Source organism: Nyctibius grandis, chromosome 5, assembly GCF_013368605.1.
Source record: "Nyctibius grandis isolate bNycGra1 chromosome 5, bNycGra1.pri, whole genome shotgun sequence".
NCBI lineage: Eukaryota > Metazoa > Chordata > Aves > Nyctibiiformes > Nyctibiidae > Nyctibius > Nyctibius grandis.
This window is the reverse complement of record NC_090662.1, coordinates 66788689-66810937: the sequence shown is the minus strand read 5'-3', so window position 1 is coordinate 66810937 and position 22249 is coordinate 66788689. Positions and strand designations below refer to the sequence as shown.

The 22249-nt window shown below is 50.4% G+C and overlaps 1 protein-coding gene across 1 annotated transcript in view; it reads right to left on the bottom strand.

The window, feature by feature from the left end:
* HIPK2 (homeodomain interacting protein kinase 2) overlaps nt 1-13325 on the bottom strand; it is a 135464-nt gene extending 122139 nt beyond the window's left edge. Inside the window, 1 exon segment of the mRNA XM_068401077.1 lies at nt 13076-13325. Coding sequence (XP_068257178.1) covers nt 13076-13094 — 19 coding nt within the window. The 5' untranslated portion in view covers nt 13095-13325.
* Between the last annotated feature and the right edge of the window lie 8924 nt (nt 13326-22249).

The following is a 22249-nucleotide window of genomic DNA, read 5'->3' as shown; positions in this document are numbered from 1 at the left end:
CTTCAACCCTTCCTGGCTGAGAGGAAATGCAGGGATTGATAATGACTCAAGTGCTCCTCTGGGAAACAGCAATGATTTTGAAGGAAAACGAAATAACTTTTAAGACAAGCCTAGTCCTAAAGAGGGGAACTCCACAGTCTGTAGCGCAAATTTGCAGTTGAGCAAAAACAAAACCAGGGCTCAGGCGCCTACCCACAGGGACGCCGAGAAAGATACAGCTCCTTTACTGAGGTGGTCTCACCTGCATTAGATATGTCGTGAGTGATATGGTAAACACATATAAATGGATAGAGATTCCCCAGGCGATGCTGAATTTGCCTACAGATACAGCTACATCACACGACTAGGTCAAGATTGAAATAACTGAGGATACAGCAGGACAGGCCTCAAGCACATTAGTAGAGCTGCAGAGATACCAAAGAACTGGTCCAGTAGGGCCACCAAAACCTGGCACTGGGAGAGAGCTGTAAAAGACGCCAGCCATGCAGCTGTTCTGGGTCAGGATGGAGACAAGCTGGTGCATGTGGATTACAGATCACTCCCAGTCAAAATGTCTTGGATGATATTTTTCTCAAGCTTGGATTTCTAGTAACCCTTTTGTTCAGCCTAAAAAGAGTCACATTGCTTCAAAAAATCTCTCCCTGCCTTTTACAGGCAGAGTGGCAGTGTCCCCTCCTGAACATACTGTGATTTACAGCCTTCCACACTCACACTGGTCGCACAACCCCTTATGCAGAGACTGCAGACAGCACTCTTGCCAACACGTACGCTGTCACAGCATCGCTCCACATAAACACCCTGCATTCACCTTGTTTATATTTCCTCCTGTACAGGCTGCGACAGCTCACAAACACACAGAAGGCCTAATTTATATTTATAATAAATCTCCCTTCTTCATTCCCTGCAGTGGAAAAGAGCACTGGTACAAATGCAATTTGCTGAGAGAACAGCCTAACGGCTCTAAGGAGAACCAGGCCCACGTTGCCTTCTGTAGACAAAGGGGATGCAGTCACATGCAAACAGATGTGAGTGCTCCTATACATGCCTGCAAACATGGAAAGAGTCCCACATATACATATATACACACATATACTCTTCCACTGGTATTTCACACACACAGCTCTGTAATAGCATCTACTGTCCCTTCTGACTTGCACGGGCTTTCAGGCAGCACAGGCATTTGGAAGCTGCACTTTCATTATCCAGGTGCTCACAGACTCAGATAAGCGATGAGAAAACGACACTGCAAGAGAAGTATTGTCACCATCAATGGGATATACTCGTGTCTGGGTTTCACATGTCCTTGTCAGGTGGTACAGCTATTTTAAAATGGGGTTTGCAATGTGTTTCTTATCCCCACTTGCTAAATATGTACATACTCTGATGTTGAGAGAATGCAGAGGGGGAGTTTGATGGGAAGGCAGGTTTCTGGTGGTGCCAGTGATGGCGCTAGAAGAGATGAAGGAATTTATAATGGTACTCATGACTAAATGTGATCCCCACTTGCTTTGTAGGCACATGCCTTGGGGGGAGTTCTGAGGACTCGAGTTTCTCCACAATGTCCACAAACTGGCTGTAGCCAAGAGTTGTCCTTTTGTTTTATTCTGACATCAGAGAAAAGGTTGTGATCTCTCTTCCCTTTGCAAAGGACCTTGTTCCAGTTTCCCTTGCCCTCATCACCCCGAGGCCTGACTGCAGAAGCACGTTCCCCGCAGGACAACGCTGTCAGCCCGCTGAGAAACTGGGGCTGGCGTGCCGTGCTGGCGCTGTGCAAGGGAAGCACACCCAACTAGTCCTCTGTGGTCTCTACTGGCTCCCAATAAGCTTCCGTGAAGGTGACCTAACTATTAATTCCTGTCAAGGTATTCTGTGCTCACATATCTTCCGAGCAACTTTAAACCCCGACAGCACTGCAGAGTTTGATTGACTCGTGCGATTCCTCCTACTTGCCAACTTCTCTCCATCCTGGCAGCACTAAGTTGGACCAAAAACTCTTCGCTCAACTCGGCCACCGAGCCCGCCAGCAGCCCACCCAGATGCCAGAAAGCTCCTCTCCTGTGCACTCACATACCGGGAGCTGAAGGCCGGGCATCACCTAATCCCAACGCTGCTCCACTGCTGACCCAGGGCTCATCCTGCAGCACATCAACAAATTCCCATAATGAAAGAGCCCCATTACGTACTCCCCTAGCCTATCGCATCGCTAAAGCTAGCTCACATGTTACCTACTACTGCTCTGCTCAGATCCCTCCCCTGCACTCCTCCCTGGGGCACTGGAGTGCCTAAGCATGAGATCAAAACTGTTTTGTCAATGTTAAGGTGCTCAAGAGCATCACCAGAGATTTGCCATGTTAGACATAGCCCTACTCTGGTATTTTAAAGACTAGCAATGGCCATTTAACTTCCCAGAAATTTTGCCACAAGAGGAAGGTTAAAGATTGCAGGCACACACAGAGTTATGAAGATATATCTAAGAGGGTTTTCTCGGAATTTTTTCTCCAGCTTCTGAAGTCAATCATCTAAATAGGAAAGTAGCAATCATGGCCAGAAATTACTGCTATTTAGAGGCAAAACAGAGACCTGCTGAAAATCCTTGCCAAACTATTTGGAATTTGTCAACACAAAATGCTGCCTAGAAGAAAATAAAACCCCATGCATTTTAGCTGGATGTTCTTCACCTCCAGCCTCACGCTTTAAGCAAACAGATAGCCTTCCTACTGATGTAAGCATGGAGCAACATGGATACTCATCCTTCTGCCATCCTGCTGCTGTCAGTTCCTGTCAGAGTGACAGCCTGAAGCCACAGAAGAACCATGCAGATGGTCACAAACCAGGCCTCAAACCCGCTACTGGCACAGCACTTCCAGAAACACCACTGTGAAAAGCTAACACTGGGGTGAGGCTCAGACCACCTCTGCCACGATCACTCTCTGGGCAGGCTGGAGCGTTGGCTAGAGATCATACTTCTGCTGATACCTTCTTTTGGGTACTTCTCCCTCTTCTCCCCATGCTAGAGCTGGCTGAGTTGAGCACCTGTTGCATCCTTTCTCAAATACAGGTTGCAAGCTCGCTGGGGCAATGCCATGCCACGTTTGTCCATCTTTTGGAAAATTGGCAGCACAGAGATCCTTGCCTTGGGATCCCAGTTGCTAGTGCCTACGAATAATTCATAATTAAAATAACAGTAAAGCTGCACCAGGGGATTGTTGTGCCTCCAAGTTTTCTCCAGACTAGATTACTCTCAGGAGACACGGGAGAGCTACCACTGAGATAAAAAAATAAATCTCAGCCTACTAGGTTTACACAGAGACCATCAAAAATATGTGTCTGTATTGTTCTGGTCTCTGGATCTTTTTTTTCCTTCGCTTTTTCCTAACTTTTAAAAGGCATGTAAAATAAACAGAGGAGAAAACAGGCAGACAACATCCTCGGAAGAGATGTAGGAATATAATCAAGCCCTCAGACACACACACACAAACACCATAATTTATCTCTTCCTCCTCCTGTTTGATATTATCCTCTGTTCTAGTATCATAATCTGTTGCTATGGAAACAGCTGTGATGTCACTACGAGAGGTTTATGGATGCCTTGAACAGGAAAGAAAGGTACGTGATGATGGGAAAGAAAAAAAAACCATCTACAAACAGCTGCTGAGCAGGAGATGTTCCAGGAACAGCAAGTGTTAACAGGGAAAAGATAAATACATTGACGGTGCTGGCGCTGCTGCAGACAAGAGCAGAATATAAACCGTGTTTTAAAAATAAAGAATGCTTACAAATTTTGCCTACAAGTAAAAATATTCTGGGAAAGCTAAAGGAGCTTCCTGAAAAGCCAGACTTTCTCTGAAATGTTCTGCAAGTTTTCTGGGACTGGATATTTCCTGAGCCTTGCTGCTAGAGTCCAAGTCTCCATCAACTCACTCCATCGTCTGCTGTAACATTCCCTCCAGAACTGTTAGCGTAACGCCCCACCAATGCAGCTAATAGTTAGGGAGCTTGCTGGCCATCCGCCATCCTGTGTGCCTTTACGATCTGTAACTAGAAAAAAAAAGTCATGTCTTCAAGCAAAAATAAACAGAGACGCACTGAATCCACTGGATCACATCCAGTAGCAAATAAACACCCTGACCCCAAACTATAAGCAAAACAAGAGCTTTTCTTGCTCTCTTCACCCAAGAGAAAAACCATAATCTTACAGACTCACTGCCAAACGTACTGACATACCTGACCTGCTACTAGAGAGAACAGTATGTCAAGCCTTACACACTCAAAACACGCCCAGCCCTGGGGCAACGCACATCCCTGTGTGGCACGACACACGTGCAGTTCTCACCCACGAGCTCAGGCGCTGATGACTGTGCCTCCACTCTTGTACTTGTTTCGGTCACCCAGACTAATGGTGAGAGTAGGGCAGACATGGGACAGAGGGTGGGACAGCCACGTGTCCTTAAAGACATCATGTGCAGGCTGCGGGAAAATTCAGCATGCGGGGCCTGCTGGGGAGGAGGAGGGAGGATGGCACATCAGATTCATTCTGCATAGCCACCTTCATTGTGGGAAGGGCAATGGCAGCAAGGGAGGAAACCACAAGGATCTCAGATCAGTGAAATGTGCTGGTGCTTCAGCTAATCTGTGCCCCATCAAAATTTCCTGAGCATGGAGAGCGGGATCAGCGATCTTATTGGAATGCTATAGCATCAGTTTTGCCTCTGGTCTCAGCTCCAGCTAGGGAGTCCCTAGGCAGACTCTTCATCCCCCCATGAGCATTAGGATATAGGTGGTATCTCCCATCATCACCTACCTTCCTTTCCGAAGATGTTAGAGACAACTGCAGGGAAAAAACCTGGGAGAGATTGAAGTCAGTAAAGACAGCTGCAAAAATAGTCCAAGCTGAGATCTTCAGCAATTCACCCAGCTTTCTGTTCCTGCCAGCCTTGGCTGCGACAGCCTCAGCCCCTGTACCTTTTGGGGATCACCTTCCTCTCTCCTGTTACAGTCACCTGCCCTCATCTTTCTTCCCCAGCTGTCTCCCTCATCCTCTCCTCTCTTGTTCCTGACCTATTTCCTTACTTCTTCTCAACCTCCAGCCCACCCTTTCCTTCCCCGAACGAACCCCTGTCAAAAAATATTTAAGAAAACCCCCACACTGTGATTTCCTCTCCCCAAAGAGCCCAGACAGCTTGTATAATCCACCCTCCTGTGTCTTCATCTACATAAAATGCAAATCCTTTGGGGTGGGAACCCCTTCATGGCAATGTCATTCCCAGTGCGGTAAGGTCCTGCTTTTGTTTGACACTGGTGCTACTACAGCAAATACAACTGTTCTTAGGAATACTTCAAAAGCATCAAAGAAGAGTAAAAGATAGGACATGTGAAAACAATGCCAAGTGTTTTGCGTTTTTTTCAGTTTGTTTTATATTTTGAGGGCAAGGTTCTGTTCCTATTTTTTATGAAACAATTTCTTCTTTTCTGTGCTTTCTATTTGGGACTGCAGAGTGGAAGACAAAGCTGATGTTGGTGAAGAAACAGAGATTGTGCTTTTTTCAAATTGGCAAGTGACACCAAGCACAAAGGGACTGCAAAATCAGGGGAATTAGATTAGAATTCAAAACAATCCCAACAAATTGAAAGGTAAAGGGTGAAATTCAAACAGGACAAATATGAAAATCATACACTTAGGCAGGAAAGGCTAGCTCCACACATCAGGACAGAAAATGGCTCACGAGGCATCAGACCTCTTGGACAGGATCTGGGACCACAGCGCACCACAAGCTACACACAGATGAATGATGACACGGTGCAAAAGTTAAACTAAACAGAAGCACTGCCTGTAAGAGATGTGAAGGAATACTTCTGCTCTACTTGGCCAGTGCAGGAGTCAGGTAAAGCGCTGTGTTCTAGCAGTGCCACTCAAGAGAAGTGGACTCGCTGAAGGGAACACAGAGAAGCAGGAGGTTAGTCAGAGCTACAGAAAACAAGACACAGGAGAAAGCTGAAGGGTGTGTTTGAGATAGGATCTAGCCTAAGGAACATAAAGCCAAGTAAAGACATGACAAAGAGGAAGGAATATTTTTTCCCCACCCACTGTCAATAGGACAAGGAATCACAGCAAACAAAACAGCAGAATACAGAGGACGTAAAATCTTTTCAAGTACAAAGACAGCTAAAGGCAGCGATGACAGCCTGGGCAGGCTGTGGACCCTCCATACATGGGGAATACACTGGATAAGCGTGTTAGGGAACATGCTGGACAAGCACACATTTGATATAGTACATCTTGCTTCGAAAAACTTTTTGAAGTCTTTCTTATGCCCACTTGCTATGATTTCAATGATTTAGGTGAAAGCCAAGTTTCCTCAGCATTTCAGTATAGCCCACAGTCCCAAGATAAACCGATCAGCGTGTAGAATCAGAGGAGACGTTAGCCTGCAGGGTACCGCTGTGTAACACCGCCGTTCCAGATCTTGCTAATACCTTTAAGAATTAAAGGTTATAATGAACAGGGAAGACAGCTGCCCTTCTGAGTTTTCCAAGTATCTCTGGCAAATACCACTGCCTTGCAGAGTGACCTTTCCTGCTTTTCAGAGTATGAGCTGTAAGCGATTGCTCTCACTTCATCCTTCCAGAGACAGATGTCAGCCCAGGCCCTGGAAGGTGAGCAGGACAAAGAATGAGCAAGCAAATGTCCCATTTAGTGGGAACTGCTGAAGAAAACCAAGGGAGCAAACTATGTCATCCTTCACTCACATAAAACTCCCTCTCCCTCCAGAACATGAGGCAGACGGGCTAAGGCTTGCTGCACCTAGATGGTGCTTCCCCTCCGTGTAGCTCCCTGGGTTTCAGTAGCACTGTTGCTGATCTACACTATGATCCCCGAAATCAGAATTGAGCCCAGGAGCAGTTCGAGGGGCTCAAATCTCGAGGGCACTTGCCTCCCACTGGCTGTTTTGTACCCCCTCCATGAATAAGTAAAAGACTCCGTTCCTCAGCATCATTCTGTCTGTGGCTTGATCAGACAGTCACTCTTACAGAGCACCTTGGACATATACAGCTTGTTATTACTTCCATTAAAAAAATAAATTATAATGGTACAGCTTTTTAATTCTTTTAGCCCTGACTCCGAACTCTCCAAGGCATTCTGCGATGTGGTGATGCCTTTGCCAGCCTACAGAGATGGAAGCTGCTCCACCGCTCACCTGCGTGGGAAGTCTTAGAAGAATGATTTCTACTACCAAATTACCCAGCTCAGAAGACTACCTGAATTCAAGCGTGGTCCCAAAGTACATGCACTTGTGCTTTCCAGAGGAAGGACCTCAGCTGCTGATGTGGCCAAACAAGGGAGGATTCAGGCGCGCTCTCTGTGTCTCTGTGCTGTAAATGGGGGGAAGCAGTAACATGCCTCTACTCTTCCCTCACGACAAACAGACAAATTGTTAAACGCGTGAAATTATCACCTGGGTTTCTTTTCAAAACAAAAGCTGAAATCTCTACTGCTAGGGGAAATCGTTTCAAAAAAGAAGATCTCCTGTTAAACACCTAGGTCCGTATTAGGGTATGTAAATAGCTGAAGAAACAACCTGTTCTTTAAATAGCATTCAATTCTCACTTCTTGTTATCCACCAGTTAACCTTCCAAAAGCAAGAAAAAGCCCTATAAATAATATTTTACATTCAGAGGGCAGAGATTTCCTAGTAAGGGTGAGGAAACAACCTCATTTTTATAAATGGACTGATTAAGCTATAGAGGCCATGAGTCAGAAAGGTACTTCAGCGTGTGGCCGGCTTTAAAGACATAAACAATTGTAATGAAGTCAGCAGCACTGCCTGTGAGCTTAAATTTAGGCACAGACCTTAAAATATCTTCTTAAATTTGGATCACAGAGGAAAAGGGTGGAACTTTCAAAAACATCCAGTCTCAGCCTACCCATCCTCTACAGACACAGGGATAAGGACACCATAATAGCTGTCAGCCCACCACTGAATGCTTTTGCAAACTCCCCTTCTTGGGAGTCTTGCTCAAAGGCATGTGCTATCCCAGTTGCCTCGACTCCTTCACTGAAGAGAAGTGGTCTAATCTGCCTCATACCAGTGTCTCAGCCCAGTCAGAGCAGAAGGTGGCTGAACTTGCCCTTGACCTTGCCATGTGGCAGAACTGCTCTGACACCATCACCTAGGACCCACTTGGTGAGGCCCACAGTCAGGACAGGGATTTACCTCCACACCCAGGTCACTAATCCTTCCATGACTGGATTTCCCAGAACTTTCCTCCTGACCAAATATCTACATACTTCTACACACCATTGCTACGATGTGGCCAAAAGTGAGGCTTATTCGTTTAGCCACCCAAGTACGTTATCTGACTCCAAATAAACGGTCTAACTTCCAGGGGTTGACAGGAGTTCAAAACCCTCGTAGGCATCAAGGAGGTCGCTGGGCTGTCCCTCATCAGTAGAAGACCTACACCGATCAGGGTCCATAGTCACCTCTTACCCAGTCTGGATGAACCCACATTGAGTAGTTTCAAAGCACCACATGAAAGTGGGCAGTAAATAGCTGCCACTGGATAAATGGGGAAACTGAGGCACGGGAAAATGAAAATTACTTCGTTTTCCAGGCGAGCTGAGGTGCCCAGCTGAAGCCAAGAGGGTTTTCCCCACCTGCTACAGCCATGCAGAGGAACACGCTGCACGGAGTCCAAAGGCCAACGACTGTGGCAAGTAACTGCGCTTGCCTCTTTATCCAAGCGCGCTATTTATCTGCTCGCTCCGGCCCCTGGTCCCAGCAGCGCTCTTTCCACTTCTGAAAATAAACCAGCATTTTTCACCCATTACATCTCAAACCCATTTAATCGCTAGACGTAGCAGCATGATAAGAACAATAATTATAACTGGAGGGGGCTTCCTGTTATCCTGGCTACAGCATATCCTGAGCTAATAAAAACTTACGCTTTTGGTCCCAGCATTGACTTAGCTTAAGTTCTGGTTAGCAATTCATAAACAGGAAGCGCCTCCTGAGCTATCATCTCCCTGCACGAACTTTGGGGTAAAGACCTTTACTCCGCCTCACTGGTGCCACCTCCCCGATGAGCAAGTTTCGTGAGCTTTAACAAGATTTGAGGACGCATTCAAAACTCAGCAGGGTTGGCCAGTTCCTGATCCGTGACGCGTCCCGGGGTCAGAGTTTCAGGCTTCCCAGACCCTTGCGTGACAAGGACGGCGTGCAGGCAGGTCCCTGCCTGCGCCGAGCTCCAGCAGCAGCACCGGTGGCGAGGTGCGATTTACAAATATTACTGAGATTAATTCCATAAGCCACCCACACAGAAAACTACCCACACGGCTGCTAAAAATACACCACGAGTTGCAACAAAGTTGTCAGGAATAAGTAAGAAGCAAAGCAAAGAGGAACAAAACCAAAACAGAGGTAATCACTGTTTAGAAAATAAAGGCTAAAGCATATAAACACCTCTTTTTACCCAATTCTGAAGGATGCCGGGTACAAGGCACCCAGGAGATCACCGGAGACACCCACCCAGGGCAGAAAGCTACCCACAGCCCATGCACTGGTGATGTCTAGCAGTAAGCCCTCTTAAAAAGGGGGCTCCCCTTGTCCATAGAGCCTGGCTCTGTACCCTGCACAGGAGGAAATGTCACACGATGAGCGCACCGATGATGATTTTTCACAGCAAGGGCAACACGGCCTAGAGGAGAGCCCAAAGAACCATATTCTCACCTGCCTCAGGCCGTTCACTACCCCTGAAGCTGATACAGCCACCTCTGAGGAAGCCACATCTCCAGTGCTCAGCAAGATGACGGCCATTAGTTTGCCCCGGCTCTGGAGGACAGGCCGCACAGGACTATATCTGGTGAGGCCTGTTATGAAGCCCAACGCGTTTCCCCGTGCGACTCAAAACCAAACCTAAAATCCAGGTCAAACATTGTGCAGCGGTGTTACTTCTGTTTTATCTTACTTGGTAGGTTTCTATGTCCTTCATTTTACTGCTCAGCTCTGCAACACCCGGAAAACAATGAATAAGAAAAACCCAGCAGAGGAGAAGATGACAGTAAAAACTCTGAATTCCTTAAAACGAATGGGAAAATTCTCCTTGCATAGTGTGGGGCGGTGGAGGATTTCACACCAGATATTCACTTATTTATTATGCTTCGCCTACTAATATCAAGTAAGGCACTATTCTGCTTCCCAGAACTCCTATTCAAGCCAGCTGCTCAGCACAGGCACACACCGCCCTCACCTCCACGTCAAGAACTGCAGGTGACTTTGTGCATGTGCTCTATGTTATCACTCACTTAAATTTCTACAGGAACCATTTCATAAGGATTCTGAGGTGTCACGTTTCCTCCCGGGGTGCCTTTTCTGTCAAAAAGCCTACATCCTGAAATCTGTACGGTGGAGACACTGTTTCACCTACCCTCACCTGCCTTGCGGTGGTGGCGGTGGGCGTGCATGTGTGCCACCAGAGACTGCTTGGTCAAGGGCAGGAGCAGAGAAGCTACCGCTCGCCGCAGCGCCGATCCAACCCCTCGGCTCCTGCGCTCTCCTCAGTGGCCTGACCCTACCCGATGCTCCAGAGGAGGGCTACAGACCAGACTGGTTATGCACATAACGTGAGGCTCGTAAGGGAGGATGGCAGTCCTTGACTCCTTCCAAGGAGGAAATCATATCCCCTGTGATAAGTAAGTTTTTATCCACGCACTGTGATATTGCAGGGAATTCTAAGGACCTCTCATGGCAACTAGGAAGCGAAAAACAGTCATTAACCCCTCCTCCGCCTCCCTCGAAGCCATCCAGCAGCAATTTAACCCGCAAACACACTGCAACACAAACCAGATAAAAAAATCCCTATCAGCCTTTACGCTATCCACTGGCTCCTGCGATTTGGGATATTAACCTACTTCAAGGCGTGAGGCGTGCTGCAGAGCCTGGCCACGGACCCTTCTGTTTCGGTTGCAGGAAAACTGTTTTTACGGGTTTCTGTTCAGGGCATTTTTTCGGCCCGCTCTCTTTTTCCAGTCAGGCAGAAGAACGGGCGCCGCTGAAGTTCGGATGCTCTAAGGAACCGCTAAACTTCCACCGCATGCTTCGGTGCGGCACCGCCGCCTGCTCCCGGGGAGGCAGCCGGCGCCCTGCCCGCCCGGGCTGCGGCCGAGGCCTCCTCTCCCTTCCTTTCCCCTCCCCTGCCCTCCCCGGCTCCGGGGAGGCGGCCGTGCCGGCGCTCGGCGGGCGCCCGCTGCGGCGCGCAGGGAAGGGGAGCGCGGCCGGGCTGACCGCAGGCCCCGCGCCTCCCTCCGCCCCCGGCCGCTGCGGAGCCGCCGGGCGCCGCCGCCCGCCGAGGGGCACCGCACCGCTCCGCACCGCCGCCCGCCCGGGAGATGCGGCCCGGCGAGGAGCGAACTTCAGAGGAATCGTCGCATTACCCACCCTGCCAGCTGCGCCCGCTCGGGAGGGGCTGGGCAGGCTCAGCGGCGGGCGGTGCGATGCCGGACAGGCCTCACCGGCCGGCCGGTGGCCCGGGGCCGCGCCAAGGGGGACAGGCCCGGCCCGGCGGGGGGGCCGCGGGCGGGGGCCGGGCAGGTACGCGCCGGGGCTGCGAGCCCCCGCCGCGGCCGGAGACGGGGGGGTCGGCGGCCAGGCGGCGGCGGCCTCCCCCTGCCCGCGGCAGGCCCCTGCGGCCGCCCGCTGCCGTTGGAGGCGCCGGGGGTGGCCCGGGCGCAGGGGCGGGTGCTGACCGGGCCCGGGGGCCGAGGCCGCTCGACGGCGCGGCGCGGCCGGCAGAGGGCGCCGCCGGCGGGCCGGCCCCCACCGGCACCCCGGGCCCGCCGCAGCCCCTCCGCCGACACCGGCCCTCCGCCGCGCAGGGCCCCGCCGCCACCGCCGTCGCGTCCCCTCCACGCCCCTCGGCGGCGCCCCCGCCCCCGGGCTCCGGCAGCCCGGTGCCCGGCAGCAGCGAGAGCGGGGAGGGACGGCCGTCCTCCCTTCGCTGCCGAAAACGCTCTTCTTTGTCTGCCTGCCCCTCGCTGGGTCCAAACTCCGCACCGCCGGTGAGCCCGGGGCTGCCCAGGAATAACCCGGCGGGCCGGTAACTTTACACCGCCCGCCGAGCGCCCTCCTCCCGGGCGCTGCAGCCCGGGCTCGATTTTCTCCTCAGATAAGTTTTACCGGCCTCGCCATAGGGAGAAAAGTACCGTGTCCCCATGTGTCGTCTGTGTTCGTGTCCCCCCCCCTCCCCCGCTCTCCCCGGCCCGGGCGCCCGGGTCTCCGCCGCCACGGACCGACCGGTCCCCAAGATGGATAAAGCGCCGGACGGGTGGATGCCCCTCCGGTTTATGTAACGCTCCCTGGCCAGCGCCGAGCCGGGAGCGGTGATGGGGAAGGATAAATGCATCGCGAGGGGATTTAAATTAACCCTGATATATATATATATTTAAGCAGCTACCCTGAAATACGCACCGATCTAACACCTCCCCCCCCAATTTTTTTTTTCAACCCGAAAAAACTAAGTTGGGGCACTTGGGCTTCTCGACGCAGCCCGAGCTGAGCTGAAGGAGAAGCTGGAGGAGCTGACAGGCGGCTGCCGGCAGCCCCGTCCTCCGCCGCCGCTGCCTGCGGGGTCCCCGCGCCCCGGAGGAGAGCCCCGGCGGGGGGAACTCTTGGGGAATGGGCAAAAAGAGCGGGGTGGTCGGTCCTGGGCATGAGAACTGCAGCGAGGGGCAGGCAGGCAGACACACGCACACACACGGAGGCGCAGGGCAAGCTCCGTCCACCTCATTGTTCTGCTCGGCACCGGCACGGACTTCACCCACCGCCCCCCGCCGGGGCCCGGGACCGCGAGGCCAGGGAGGGCTCGGGGAGGGGGGGGGGGCAGAAGCGGGCGGCGACCCGCGCCTCGCCCCGCTCCCCGCCGGGCAGGGCGGGGGTGCCCCGCCGCTGCCAGCCTCCCCGCAACAACGCCGGGGGGACGGTGAGCCGCGGGCGGCCGGGGACCCCCGGTTCCTCCTTCCTCCCCCCCGCAGCGGGGCGAGGGGTGCCAGCAGGGCGGACCGGGCCGGGCCGGGGCTTACCTTCGTACATGGGGGCCATCGGTGCAAGGACGCCTGTTATTCATGGCAACGCCGCCACGAACGACGCGAGATCGCAGCCCCCCAAACTCAACACACATCTGCCATCTTGAGCGGGTGTCTCTCGGCGGAGGCGAAGCTGCCGCCTGCCTTCTGCATCGCTGCCCGCCTCAGCGCGGGGGGAGCCGGGCACATCCAGCCCCGCTGCCGGCCCTCCGACGCGGCCGGGGCGGGCGGGCGAGCGGGCGGGGGGCGGCGGCGCCGGGCCGGGCCGGGCCGGGGCCGGGGCCGGGGCCGGGACCGGGGCCGGGGCCGGGGCGAGGCGCGGGGCCGGGCAGGGGCGGCGGGCGGCGAGGCCCCCCCGGCTCGGGACGGCGGCGCTGAGGAGGGAGGGAGGGAGGGAAAGAGAGAGGGAGGGAGGGAGGGAAGCAGGGAGGGAGGGAGGGAGGGAAGGAGGGGGGCTGGCGCGGTGCCCCCGCTCTCAGCTCGGCATGGCTGCGTGTGCCGGGGCGCCTGCAAAAGTTGCACTGGGGGTGAGAGAAAGGGAGAGAGAGACGGAGGGAGAGAGAGGGAGACGGAGACCGAGACGGAGAGGAGGAAAAAAAAAAAGGGCCAAAAAAAAAAAAAAAAAAGCGAAGGGAGTTTGCAAATAATCAAGCGCCGATGGCACTGATCGCGGCTTCCCAGAAGGAGAGGGAGAGAGCGAGAGAAACCCTCTGCTGAGATTATGTGGGATCTTGTTTAACAACACATTTCAATCAGGAGAAAAAAGGAACAGTCAACAGAAGTTGGTGAAACACTTCTGTCTTCCCCCCCCCCTCCTCTTTATAGAAAAGAGAGGAAGGAAAAAAAAATAAAAAAGGCAGCTGATTGAAGCTTTGCAATTCACTGACTGTGGGGATCATATAATTTGAGCTCATGTTTTACAATAGCATGGAAAATTCCTACCTCTCCCCCTCTCCCCGAATAAATCTTCTATTCCCTCAAGGCATTTCACAATCTGGTTCACTGACAAAAGTTCCAATTTATCTTTTTTCCCATTTAGCTTGCTTGCAGTGTAAATATTTAGCGGATGCATTTAAAATAAACATACGTTGTTGCTTTTAGGATTTGGGTTGTGTTTTTTTTTTAAAGAAAAGGAACCACATCAAAGAAGTGTGTACTTATTGAGATTGACAGCCACTACTTCACCCCCTTCCACTGTTTTCATTTTAAAAGATCCATTTCTCTGCTTTAGCTCTTGCTGTAGGAACACCAACCCGCCCAGCATCGTCTTTGTTGGTGCATACAGGAAAGCTGTAGGTGAAGCCACATTATCCAGAGCCCCCTTTGCCTGACAGGGGTTTTACAAAGGAAGGTCAGTCACCACGTACCCATTACACAGGCAAGGAAGCTGAGACTCATGCAAAGCCTCTGGCAAAGGTGGAAACGAAACCTCGGGCTGTGATCCTGCATTAGCTCCCATCTGGATCTGCCTGCCTGGAGCTCCTTACAGGCCCACCAGACCGATGAAGACGTACTCTCTTCGTGCCTGCTGTTACTGCTGGTCCCCAAAAAACGCCGCCTCTTGCTGCTGCTGGTGCCAGCCCAGAGCTCTCCCACCACAGGATTCGATCGTAGCAGAGCTTGACACCGGCCGCTCCTGTTGATGTCTCTAGGAGGAGGAGGAAGCAAGAAGTAACTTTTATTTGGGGATTTCAGTGAGAGCCAAGCGCTCCCACCAGCCTGGCCCCTAGTCTCAGGGTGCTAAGAGGATGCCTACGCCGGCAGATAAAAGCAGGCCAGAGAGCAACATGTGCTGACCAGCCGTTGGAGCAGGATGTCCGTGTCCGCACTGTGGAGGTTGTGATCCCCAGGCTCCTGCGGATCCCCTTGTTCACAAGGTATCTTCAGTGTTCTGCATGATTCTTTTCCCCACTGAAAAATCCCTGAAATAACAGGAGGGCTGTCTCATGGTCCATTAGCATTCTGTTTACAACATGAAGCTGAGGATATGTGTTAAATGCGTCGGGGAGTGGCAGGCAGGGCAGGTGGAGGTGGTTGAGGGCGCAAAGTGGGCTGGGATGGCACTGGAGGACTGTGTACAGCAGAGGGAGCAAAACCTGCTGCTGGCTCATCCCTGCTTCATTTTGAGAGTGATCCCCAGACCAACCACCACCAAATCTTGGAAAGAAATGGACCTGCCTCCAGCTGGACCCCTGGGGAAGTCCAGGCAAAAGCTGAAGGGCAAGCTGTGCAGACAGCAGCGGGCACAGTATTTGAATTTGCTTCTCGCCCTTCTTTTTTTTAGCCATGGTGACTCTCAGGGTTTGGCTCTAGGCACCGAGTCGATAACCTCACATTTTCCCAAAACATGTTTCTGTCCATTGTAATTCTGTGCTGCTCTTTTCTGTTTTGAGGGAGGACATTATCTGCTTTCTGAGACTACTGATTTTTGCGATCCCAGCCTGCCTCCTTACCCTTGATCAGAGCAGCAGCCATGGAGCCTTGTCTCGGAGCCATGGAGGAGACGTGGAGAAGTATCAGAGAAGAGCAGAGGACAAAACCAGAGGAGAGGAGCAGGCTACTAAAGGAACCGGCTTCACTTCTTGTCATTGCATTTTGCTGCAGCATGGCTCCAGGTTAGCCACACCACCCTTGCTCTCCTCGGCTGTGAAATGGAGGCAGTGGTACCAGCCTCTGCTGCGTGAGACTGCACTGATGGGTTCTTCTCCCTCTCCATTTCACCCTGAGCTCTCCTGGAGCTGTTGGGCCTGCATTAGCTCCACGTCCATCAAAGTTAGCGTGACACAGGAGCTTAAAACATAAACCAAACTCACTCCATACTCCCCCACCAGAAGAAAAGAATAACGGGTCAGTGGAGGCGTTTGCAGGACACACTGTGTGGTCTGGGCATGGAAGCTGTGCCTCCTGGCCCTGTGGCTGGCGAGTGGAGCACAGAGGGGGACGCAGGAGCAGCCAGACCTGTGTGTGACATACTTACGCAAATGCTAAAGCTGCCTGGCTTCAAAGCACAGGTTATTCTGCCTCTTTTAGGGGCAAGGTGCTGAACTTGACAGACTACTTGGCTGGCCAAGGACTCAGCAATTCTTGAGTGCATTGCAGGTTCAGTAACACCAAGGACATTACAGATTCTCATCTGCAGATAATATATCCAAAGACAGGAAAATTAGTGGGGATATTTTCACCAAATAGGACCATTCTGGTCTTACATATTTTTAAATGTTGCTGCCAAATGAGGTCACAGCACGTCTGGTAAACAAAAAACAGCCCCAACAGGTCCTGACCTTGGCCCAGTTTGGCTGCTAAAACCCAGTGCACAGAGGAAGCTCATGGCATGTGGGCATGCAGAGGGAGCAGAGGTTCTCCTTCCTCCTCAGCTCACATAAGGCCTCTCCATGAGAGTATCCTTCAGAGGGGACTTGGGGTATGTGATTGGAGCCGGTGGGTACAACCCCTTGCTGTTCTTTCCTACTGCTGTGCACAGACAAGAATGTACTCCGGAGGTGGCCCAGGTCTGAGCCTACAACTGACTTTCCATTCTCCCCAAAATTGAGCATCCATGCAAGGATGCTATACCCTTGGTCACCTAGGTCCCCAGGACAGGGCCAAAGCCATGGTGTGAACATACCTGTTGGGAGCCAGGCACCAACTGCATGGCCACAGTGGCCCTGGGGCAAGGCCATTCTGCAGGAGAGGTCATGGTCTGCTCTCTGTGTGCATGAGACCATAGGACGTGTCATTAAAATTTTGAATCCAGAGAGACTTCCCCATCCCAAAAGACTACTTTTTCTCCTTGGCTTCTTCACTCGGGAGAGGATGGCAAGCCAGCACTGGAGAAGTGCATATTAATGTCTCATCTTCTGATTTTTCATTTCTCCATTTGCATATTTGGATCTACCATAAACACATCTGTAGTCTGGGTACAAGTACACGGCATGGTCAGCCTTGTCAGGGAGCGTCATGTACCACTGAGACAGCAGCATCCTCAGCTACTCCCACCATGGCTCCTGGGTGATGGTGGCAGACACTAAGCTGGGGAAAGGAGGGGTGGCCTTTTTACAGTGCTGGGCTGGCATTCACGGGGGGCTCACTTCCATTTCTGCCCCATGTACATAAATCTTGGTGGTCTTGAGCATGTCACTTCTTCAGAAAGGCACGTGGTATTTGACTGGTGTGTCTCAGGGGGCTGCTGGTAACAATCCGAACCTTACACCCAACGACAGTGAGAGTGGCAGGAGTTACTGTTTCTTGCTGGAAATGGTGGGAGTTTGCAGTTCTTATTTTCTCTTGGAAATTAATACTGATTTTGGAGATTGAGGTGGAAGAAGGAGGGCGGGTGACTTTTAAAACATAGCTGTTGGGCATCATTCCCATTTTAGGGGTGTTGCACGAATGGACACGAGGTCCCCTTTGGTCTCTCAGAGCCAGAAATGCTATGGTGGCATCACCTCCCCTTCTCTGCTGCCTCTGCCGGGCCCTGGCTGTGCCGAGAGCATGCAAGGGGCAATATCAGAGGTTCCTGCTGCTGAGATGCAATTTTTACCTTTTTCTCTGAAGGAAAGCTGAGGGGGTTTGTGGCTCCCAGGTTTCTCAGCTCGTTGTCTATCCACTGCATTATCTTCTTCAGAAAGATTCAGCCTGAAAAATGTACTAATAAAAGACTGTAAGGTACATATTAAAAAAAAACAACCACAAAACAGAAGAGAAAGGCTGTAAGCACACAGGGTGAGCACGTCCCCTTCAGTGACAACCTTTAATACCTGTTTGCCTTCACAGAGGAGCTGGAAGGCAGCATGTTGTTAACAAGAATCAGCCCCCAAATCTTTCGCATTAAGTAAAGTAAAATATTTTTGTAAACACCAGGGGAAGGTTTCCCAGTGAAATACACACAGTTTTTTCTTTTTAAATGTAAATCAGTGTGGGAATGGACAGTTTAATTAAAAGCAAAATTATTAGGTAAGTGCTGAGGGAATCTACTTTATTTGCTGGGTGCACTCACATAGTTTTACTGGTGAGTCAATTGCAATTTTTTAATTTCTTTCTTCCTAATATGATCAGCTCCAAGACTAGCCACTGTGATGTGGAATATTTGGGGGACAATTGTTCCATGGATAGCAGGAAAGTCTGCTCTGTGTGCAAGTTGAGGGCACTCAGGCAGCCTGCTATGGTACACCCGTTCCCAGCCTTACATCTCTGCTAATCCTTAGCGAACATTTGGTATAGGCGGCCCCCGTGTCATCACCTGGCAAAAATCCTGACCCTCGTGACTGGCATTTTGGGTCTCTGCTACCGACTGAAACACTTGGGCTTACTGGTGGCCAGAACGCTAAGGGAAAGGGGCTACAGTATTAACTGACTTTAGAGCCTGCTGCTGCTCTGTCACTAGGCTCGGCTCCCTTAAGTACCACCTGTCCCTCCACACACGACTCTTTTCACAGGCAGACGTTTTGCAGAAGCCCCCCCTGCCTCTTCCCTCCAGCCCGCACCTCCCTCTTCAGCATTGCAAACGATACAGACTGGCTCCCAAGCACATCAGAAAACAGTCAGCGTACTGGACTGGGACCATGACTGCTTATTTTTAACGTTCTGAGTAAAAGCCCTTATCTTTGAATGCATATGCAGCACACGCTGCATACTTGAGTGGGGTTGGGGACTGATGGCCCTGTCATAGCTAAAGTTCAAAATAAGGCCACAAAAACCTACAGCAAAATTATCCCGTGCACCAGTGAGTGGGACTGTATAAGAACACAGATATTTTTACTCAGTCTGAACATCAGTGGCACCCTCAGTGCAGCTCATGTGACGCAAATGCCTCTTTCAGGGGGTAATAATTGGATTTATGGTGCAGACATACAGACGGATGAGACTTAATTCCCGCTGTGAAATCAGGATAGTGCCGATATAACCTCAGTGGCTTCAATAGATCTACCCCAATATAGACAGGAGTGTGGCAATGAGAAACAGGACAGATGTTGGTAAAACACTTTAGGTACCACGGATGGAAGAAAGGTGTGATGAAATTTCACAGTCTGATTAGTGCCCCAGGGAAGGCAGAGATCTGGGTCACCTCATCCATACCTACCACCACATCTGATCCCGTTTCTGAACCTTGCTTCCCCATCAGGAGTATTGCTGAAATAAATGCCCTAAAAATGATGTGTCCTCTCTGTTTGAGGGGTTAAACGCAATTTCCCATCATTGAGCTTTTGCAGTTGGCTCAGGTATTGTTGACAGGGTCTTGGATCCTTTTCTTCTTATTATTAAAAAAGAAACTTTGAAATGAGAAAAAAAAAGTGCTTATCAGATAATGAAATTCTAGCTGTGGTCAAGTCTTTCAAACAACCAGGGCCATGATTTAATTGGAAGTAATTATAGTCTTTTCTGAAGTATAATTTTTAGGGTATTTTTTCCCCTGACATTTGCAGTGTGGAAATTAAAAATAAAACGATGTCAGAATCACAAGATTTCAATCTGTCTTCAAACAATAATGTGGGCTAGTGTCAGAGGTTTGTCCTTGGCTGGAAAGAGGAAAAAAATCACTAAAGAATATCCTCCTGGTGAAAATCGCCAACAGCACCTAGTTGTGCATTTTCTGTGCTCAGAAATTCCTGGGAGACTCCTGCTTCCCGGAGCTCGCTGGAAACCCTCCTACCTGCACTGCAGTGGGAAAGGGCATCTCAGTACCTAGCTCCTGAGAGCACCTCATTCGTGATGCAGGCTTTGTTAATTATCCCACTGGTAAGGCTGTATTAAGAGACATGCTTAGAGGAAGCAAAAAAAACCCCAACCCGTTCTATACAACAAAGATTAAATATAGTCCTTACACCCTGCTGAAAACAACACAGGGCATAACAAAGCTATTGCATAATTTCCCCTACCCAATATTTTCCCAGTTTTTAAAGAATAAATTTTTCAAATGATCCTCTTCTAAATTTTGCCCTGATTTCACTTTGTAATTCCTCAGCTTCCTCGGGCGAAACCACCAGTGTGTCCCTAAACTCCAGCTCACACACTCGTCTTACCCAAAGTGCCATTCCCCAAGGGAGGGATGGTCCCCACCAGCAAAAACTCAACCTTTTTGGAGGCCAGTGGTGGCTAGCAGGGCCCCGTGGGCAGAGACTCAGCTGCTACCAGCCAGCACAGCTCTACTGGTACCGGTGACGCTATGATGACCATGGACAGATGTGCATCTCTAAGTATAGCCAGTTGGAAGGACAGTTTGGCCCAGCCTTTTAAATCAGCTGCTCCAGACTCCAAATAATTTCTGTAGGAATGCGTATGTGCACACAAGGAATCGTCTTGCCCTCCGAACCCTGTGCTTCTGGATCTGAAATTTTAGATTTAACACCCCAGTTTAAATCCATTCCTGAACACCAGCCAAAGGGAAAGGAGCAAACTATTTTGGATTAAAGAGCCAGCATATATAAAAAAAAAGTCACCTGTGGGCAGGATGTGATTATAGCACTGTATAAAGTGCCTGTAGAGGATTGCGTGAGGGATGCTCTGTTCTGCAAAGCGTGTTGTCTTTTTGATGAGGCATTAGGTGAGGTCCCCCTATCATTATAGACTCTATGGAGTTATTCACCAGCTGAGTTACAAGCCCAATACCCACTGGGCAACACCTGCCTGTCCCACTCACGTACCCCACCTCGCCGCTCAGCTTTTTTTATCCCATTCTCTGCTCTCCGTCTTAAAAAGACTCATTGTGTGGCCTCACCAGGGCAGAACAGCTATGTTTGATCTCAGACATGGCTTCAGCAGCAAGGGAAGGGACTTCCCTCTACCTTCAGCCTCTGAAACAGCTTTTCAAGAAAGCTATCAAGAGAATAATGTTAGTTATTTATTATACTGGAAGTTATGATAAGAGAAAAAAATTATGCAGACTGAGGTAACTTTTGGTCAGGCCTTATAAGACAAACTCAGTGACTTTAAAGTAATAAACTTTCCGTGGAGGTTTGCCAAAGGTGATCTTCCATACTTCAGGGATAAGTACTGATGTGTTTGACAGGAACCTCGTGGCTTCCAACCCATGGGCTGTGAAGAGCCTCGTGGGATTTTCTGGAAAGCAACTGCTTTTTCTAAGTTAAGCATTTCTATCCCCCCTCCCCAATGGCCAGATGACTAGGCAGTGTTTCAAAGATAAGCATGTGTGTTTACTTCCACAAGTTGCATGCTGTCAACAAAAAATACTTGAAGTCGCAGGCAAAGTTTCAGGAAAGCAGAGATGGACATTTTCTTTGCTTAGGTTAAATTTCTCAGTACCTTCCAGAAATCCTATTCCTGCCGTTGCCGGGTTCTCTTGCTCAGCCGGGAGTCTGGGATCTGAGCCCATGACTTGACCCCTGATCTGCTTGGGGACTTTGTGCAATTAGGTGCTGTGGGCCAAGGAGTACATTTGCCATGACAAAGCCCTGAGCTTGGTGGGAGCCTCTTGGCCAATGATGGGAAACCCTTGTAATATTTACACTTATTTGACTATTTAATGGAAGTCATCTCCTTTTCCAGCCCAGATCTCTGTAAGAGCTAAACCTGGCCATGATGTCCACACTGTTAATGCTGTAGCTACGCTATTGGTGATGGGTTCACACAACAGTGTTGTGCCTTGCTGGTTAGCCGCAGCCTGTGACTACGGCTTTAAAAATTGTGCTGATGAGGTCTTCTCTTGCGACCCTGCCGCCCACCCACTTCCACGCTGAGAGAGCCGAATAAATATTTACTACTTCTCATAATAACATGCAGCCGCACTCATCCTTACCACTGCAGAGTAGTTAATCTAATTGAAATAAGAATATAAGTAAACTGTTTGTCAAGGCAGTTTATTAGGAAAAGCATTGCTGTGTCAGGAGCTCCCTCACTGTGAGAGATGCTGTGCTGTCTCTCTTAATATTTAATGCCATTTAATAATATTTCCCAGTTAGGGGTGCAGGCTGATGCTACAGACTAAAGGCCAAGCCTGCCAACGTGGGGAGGAAGGAAAGCTCAAGGACTGAGGTCAGCTCAACTCCATTGACTTACCCACCTGGAGTCTGGCAAAGAGCAATCCTGCTCTTTTTCCAAGGGACTCAGCCATTCCTGGGTCCTCCTCTCGGCAACTTTATCTCAGATTTGTGGATATTGCCTTTTCTCACTCAGAAGGACACTTCAAAAGTTTGGGGCTACATCCTGAGGTAGTGG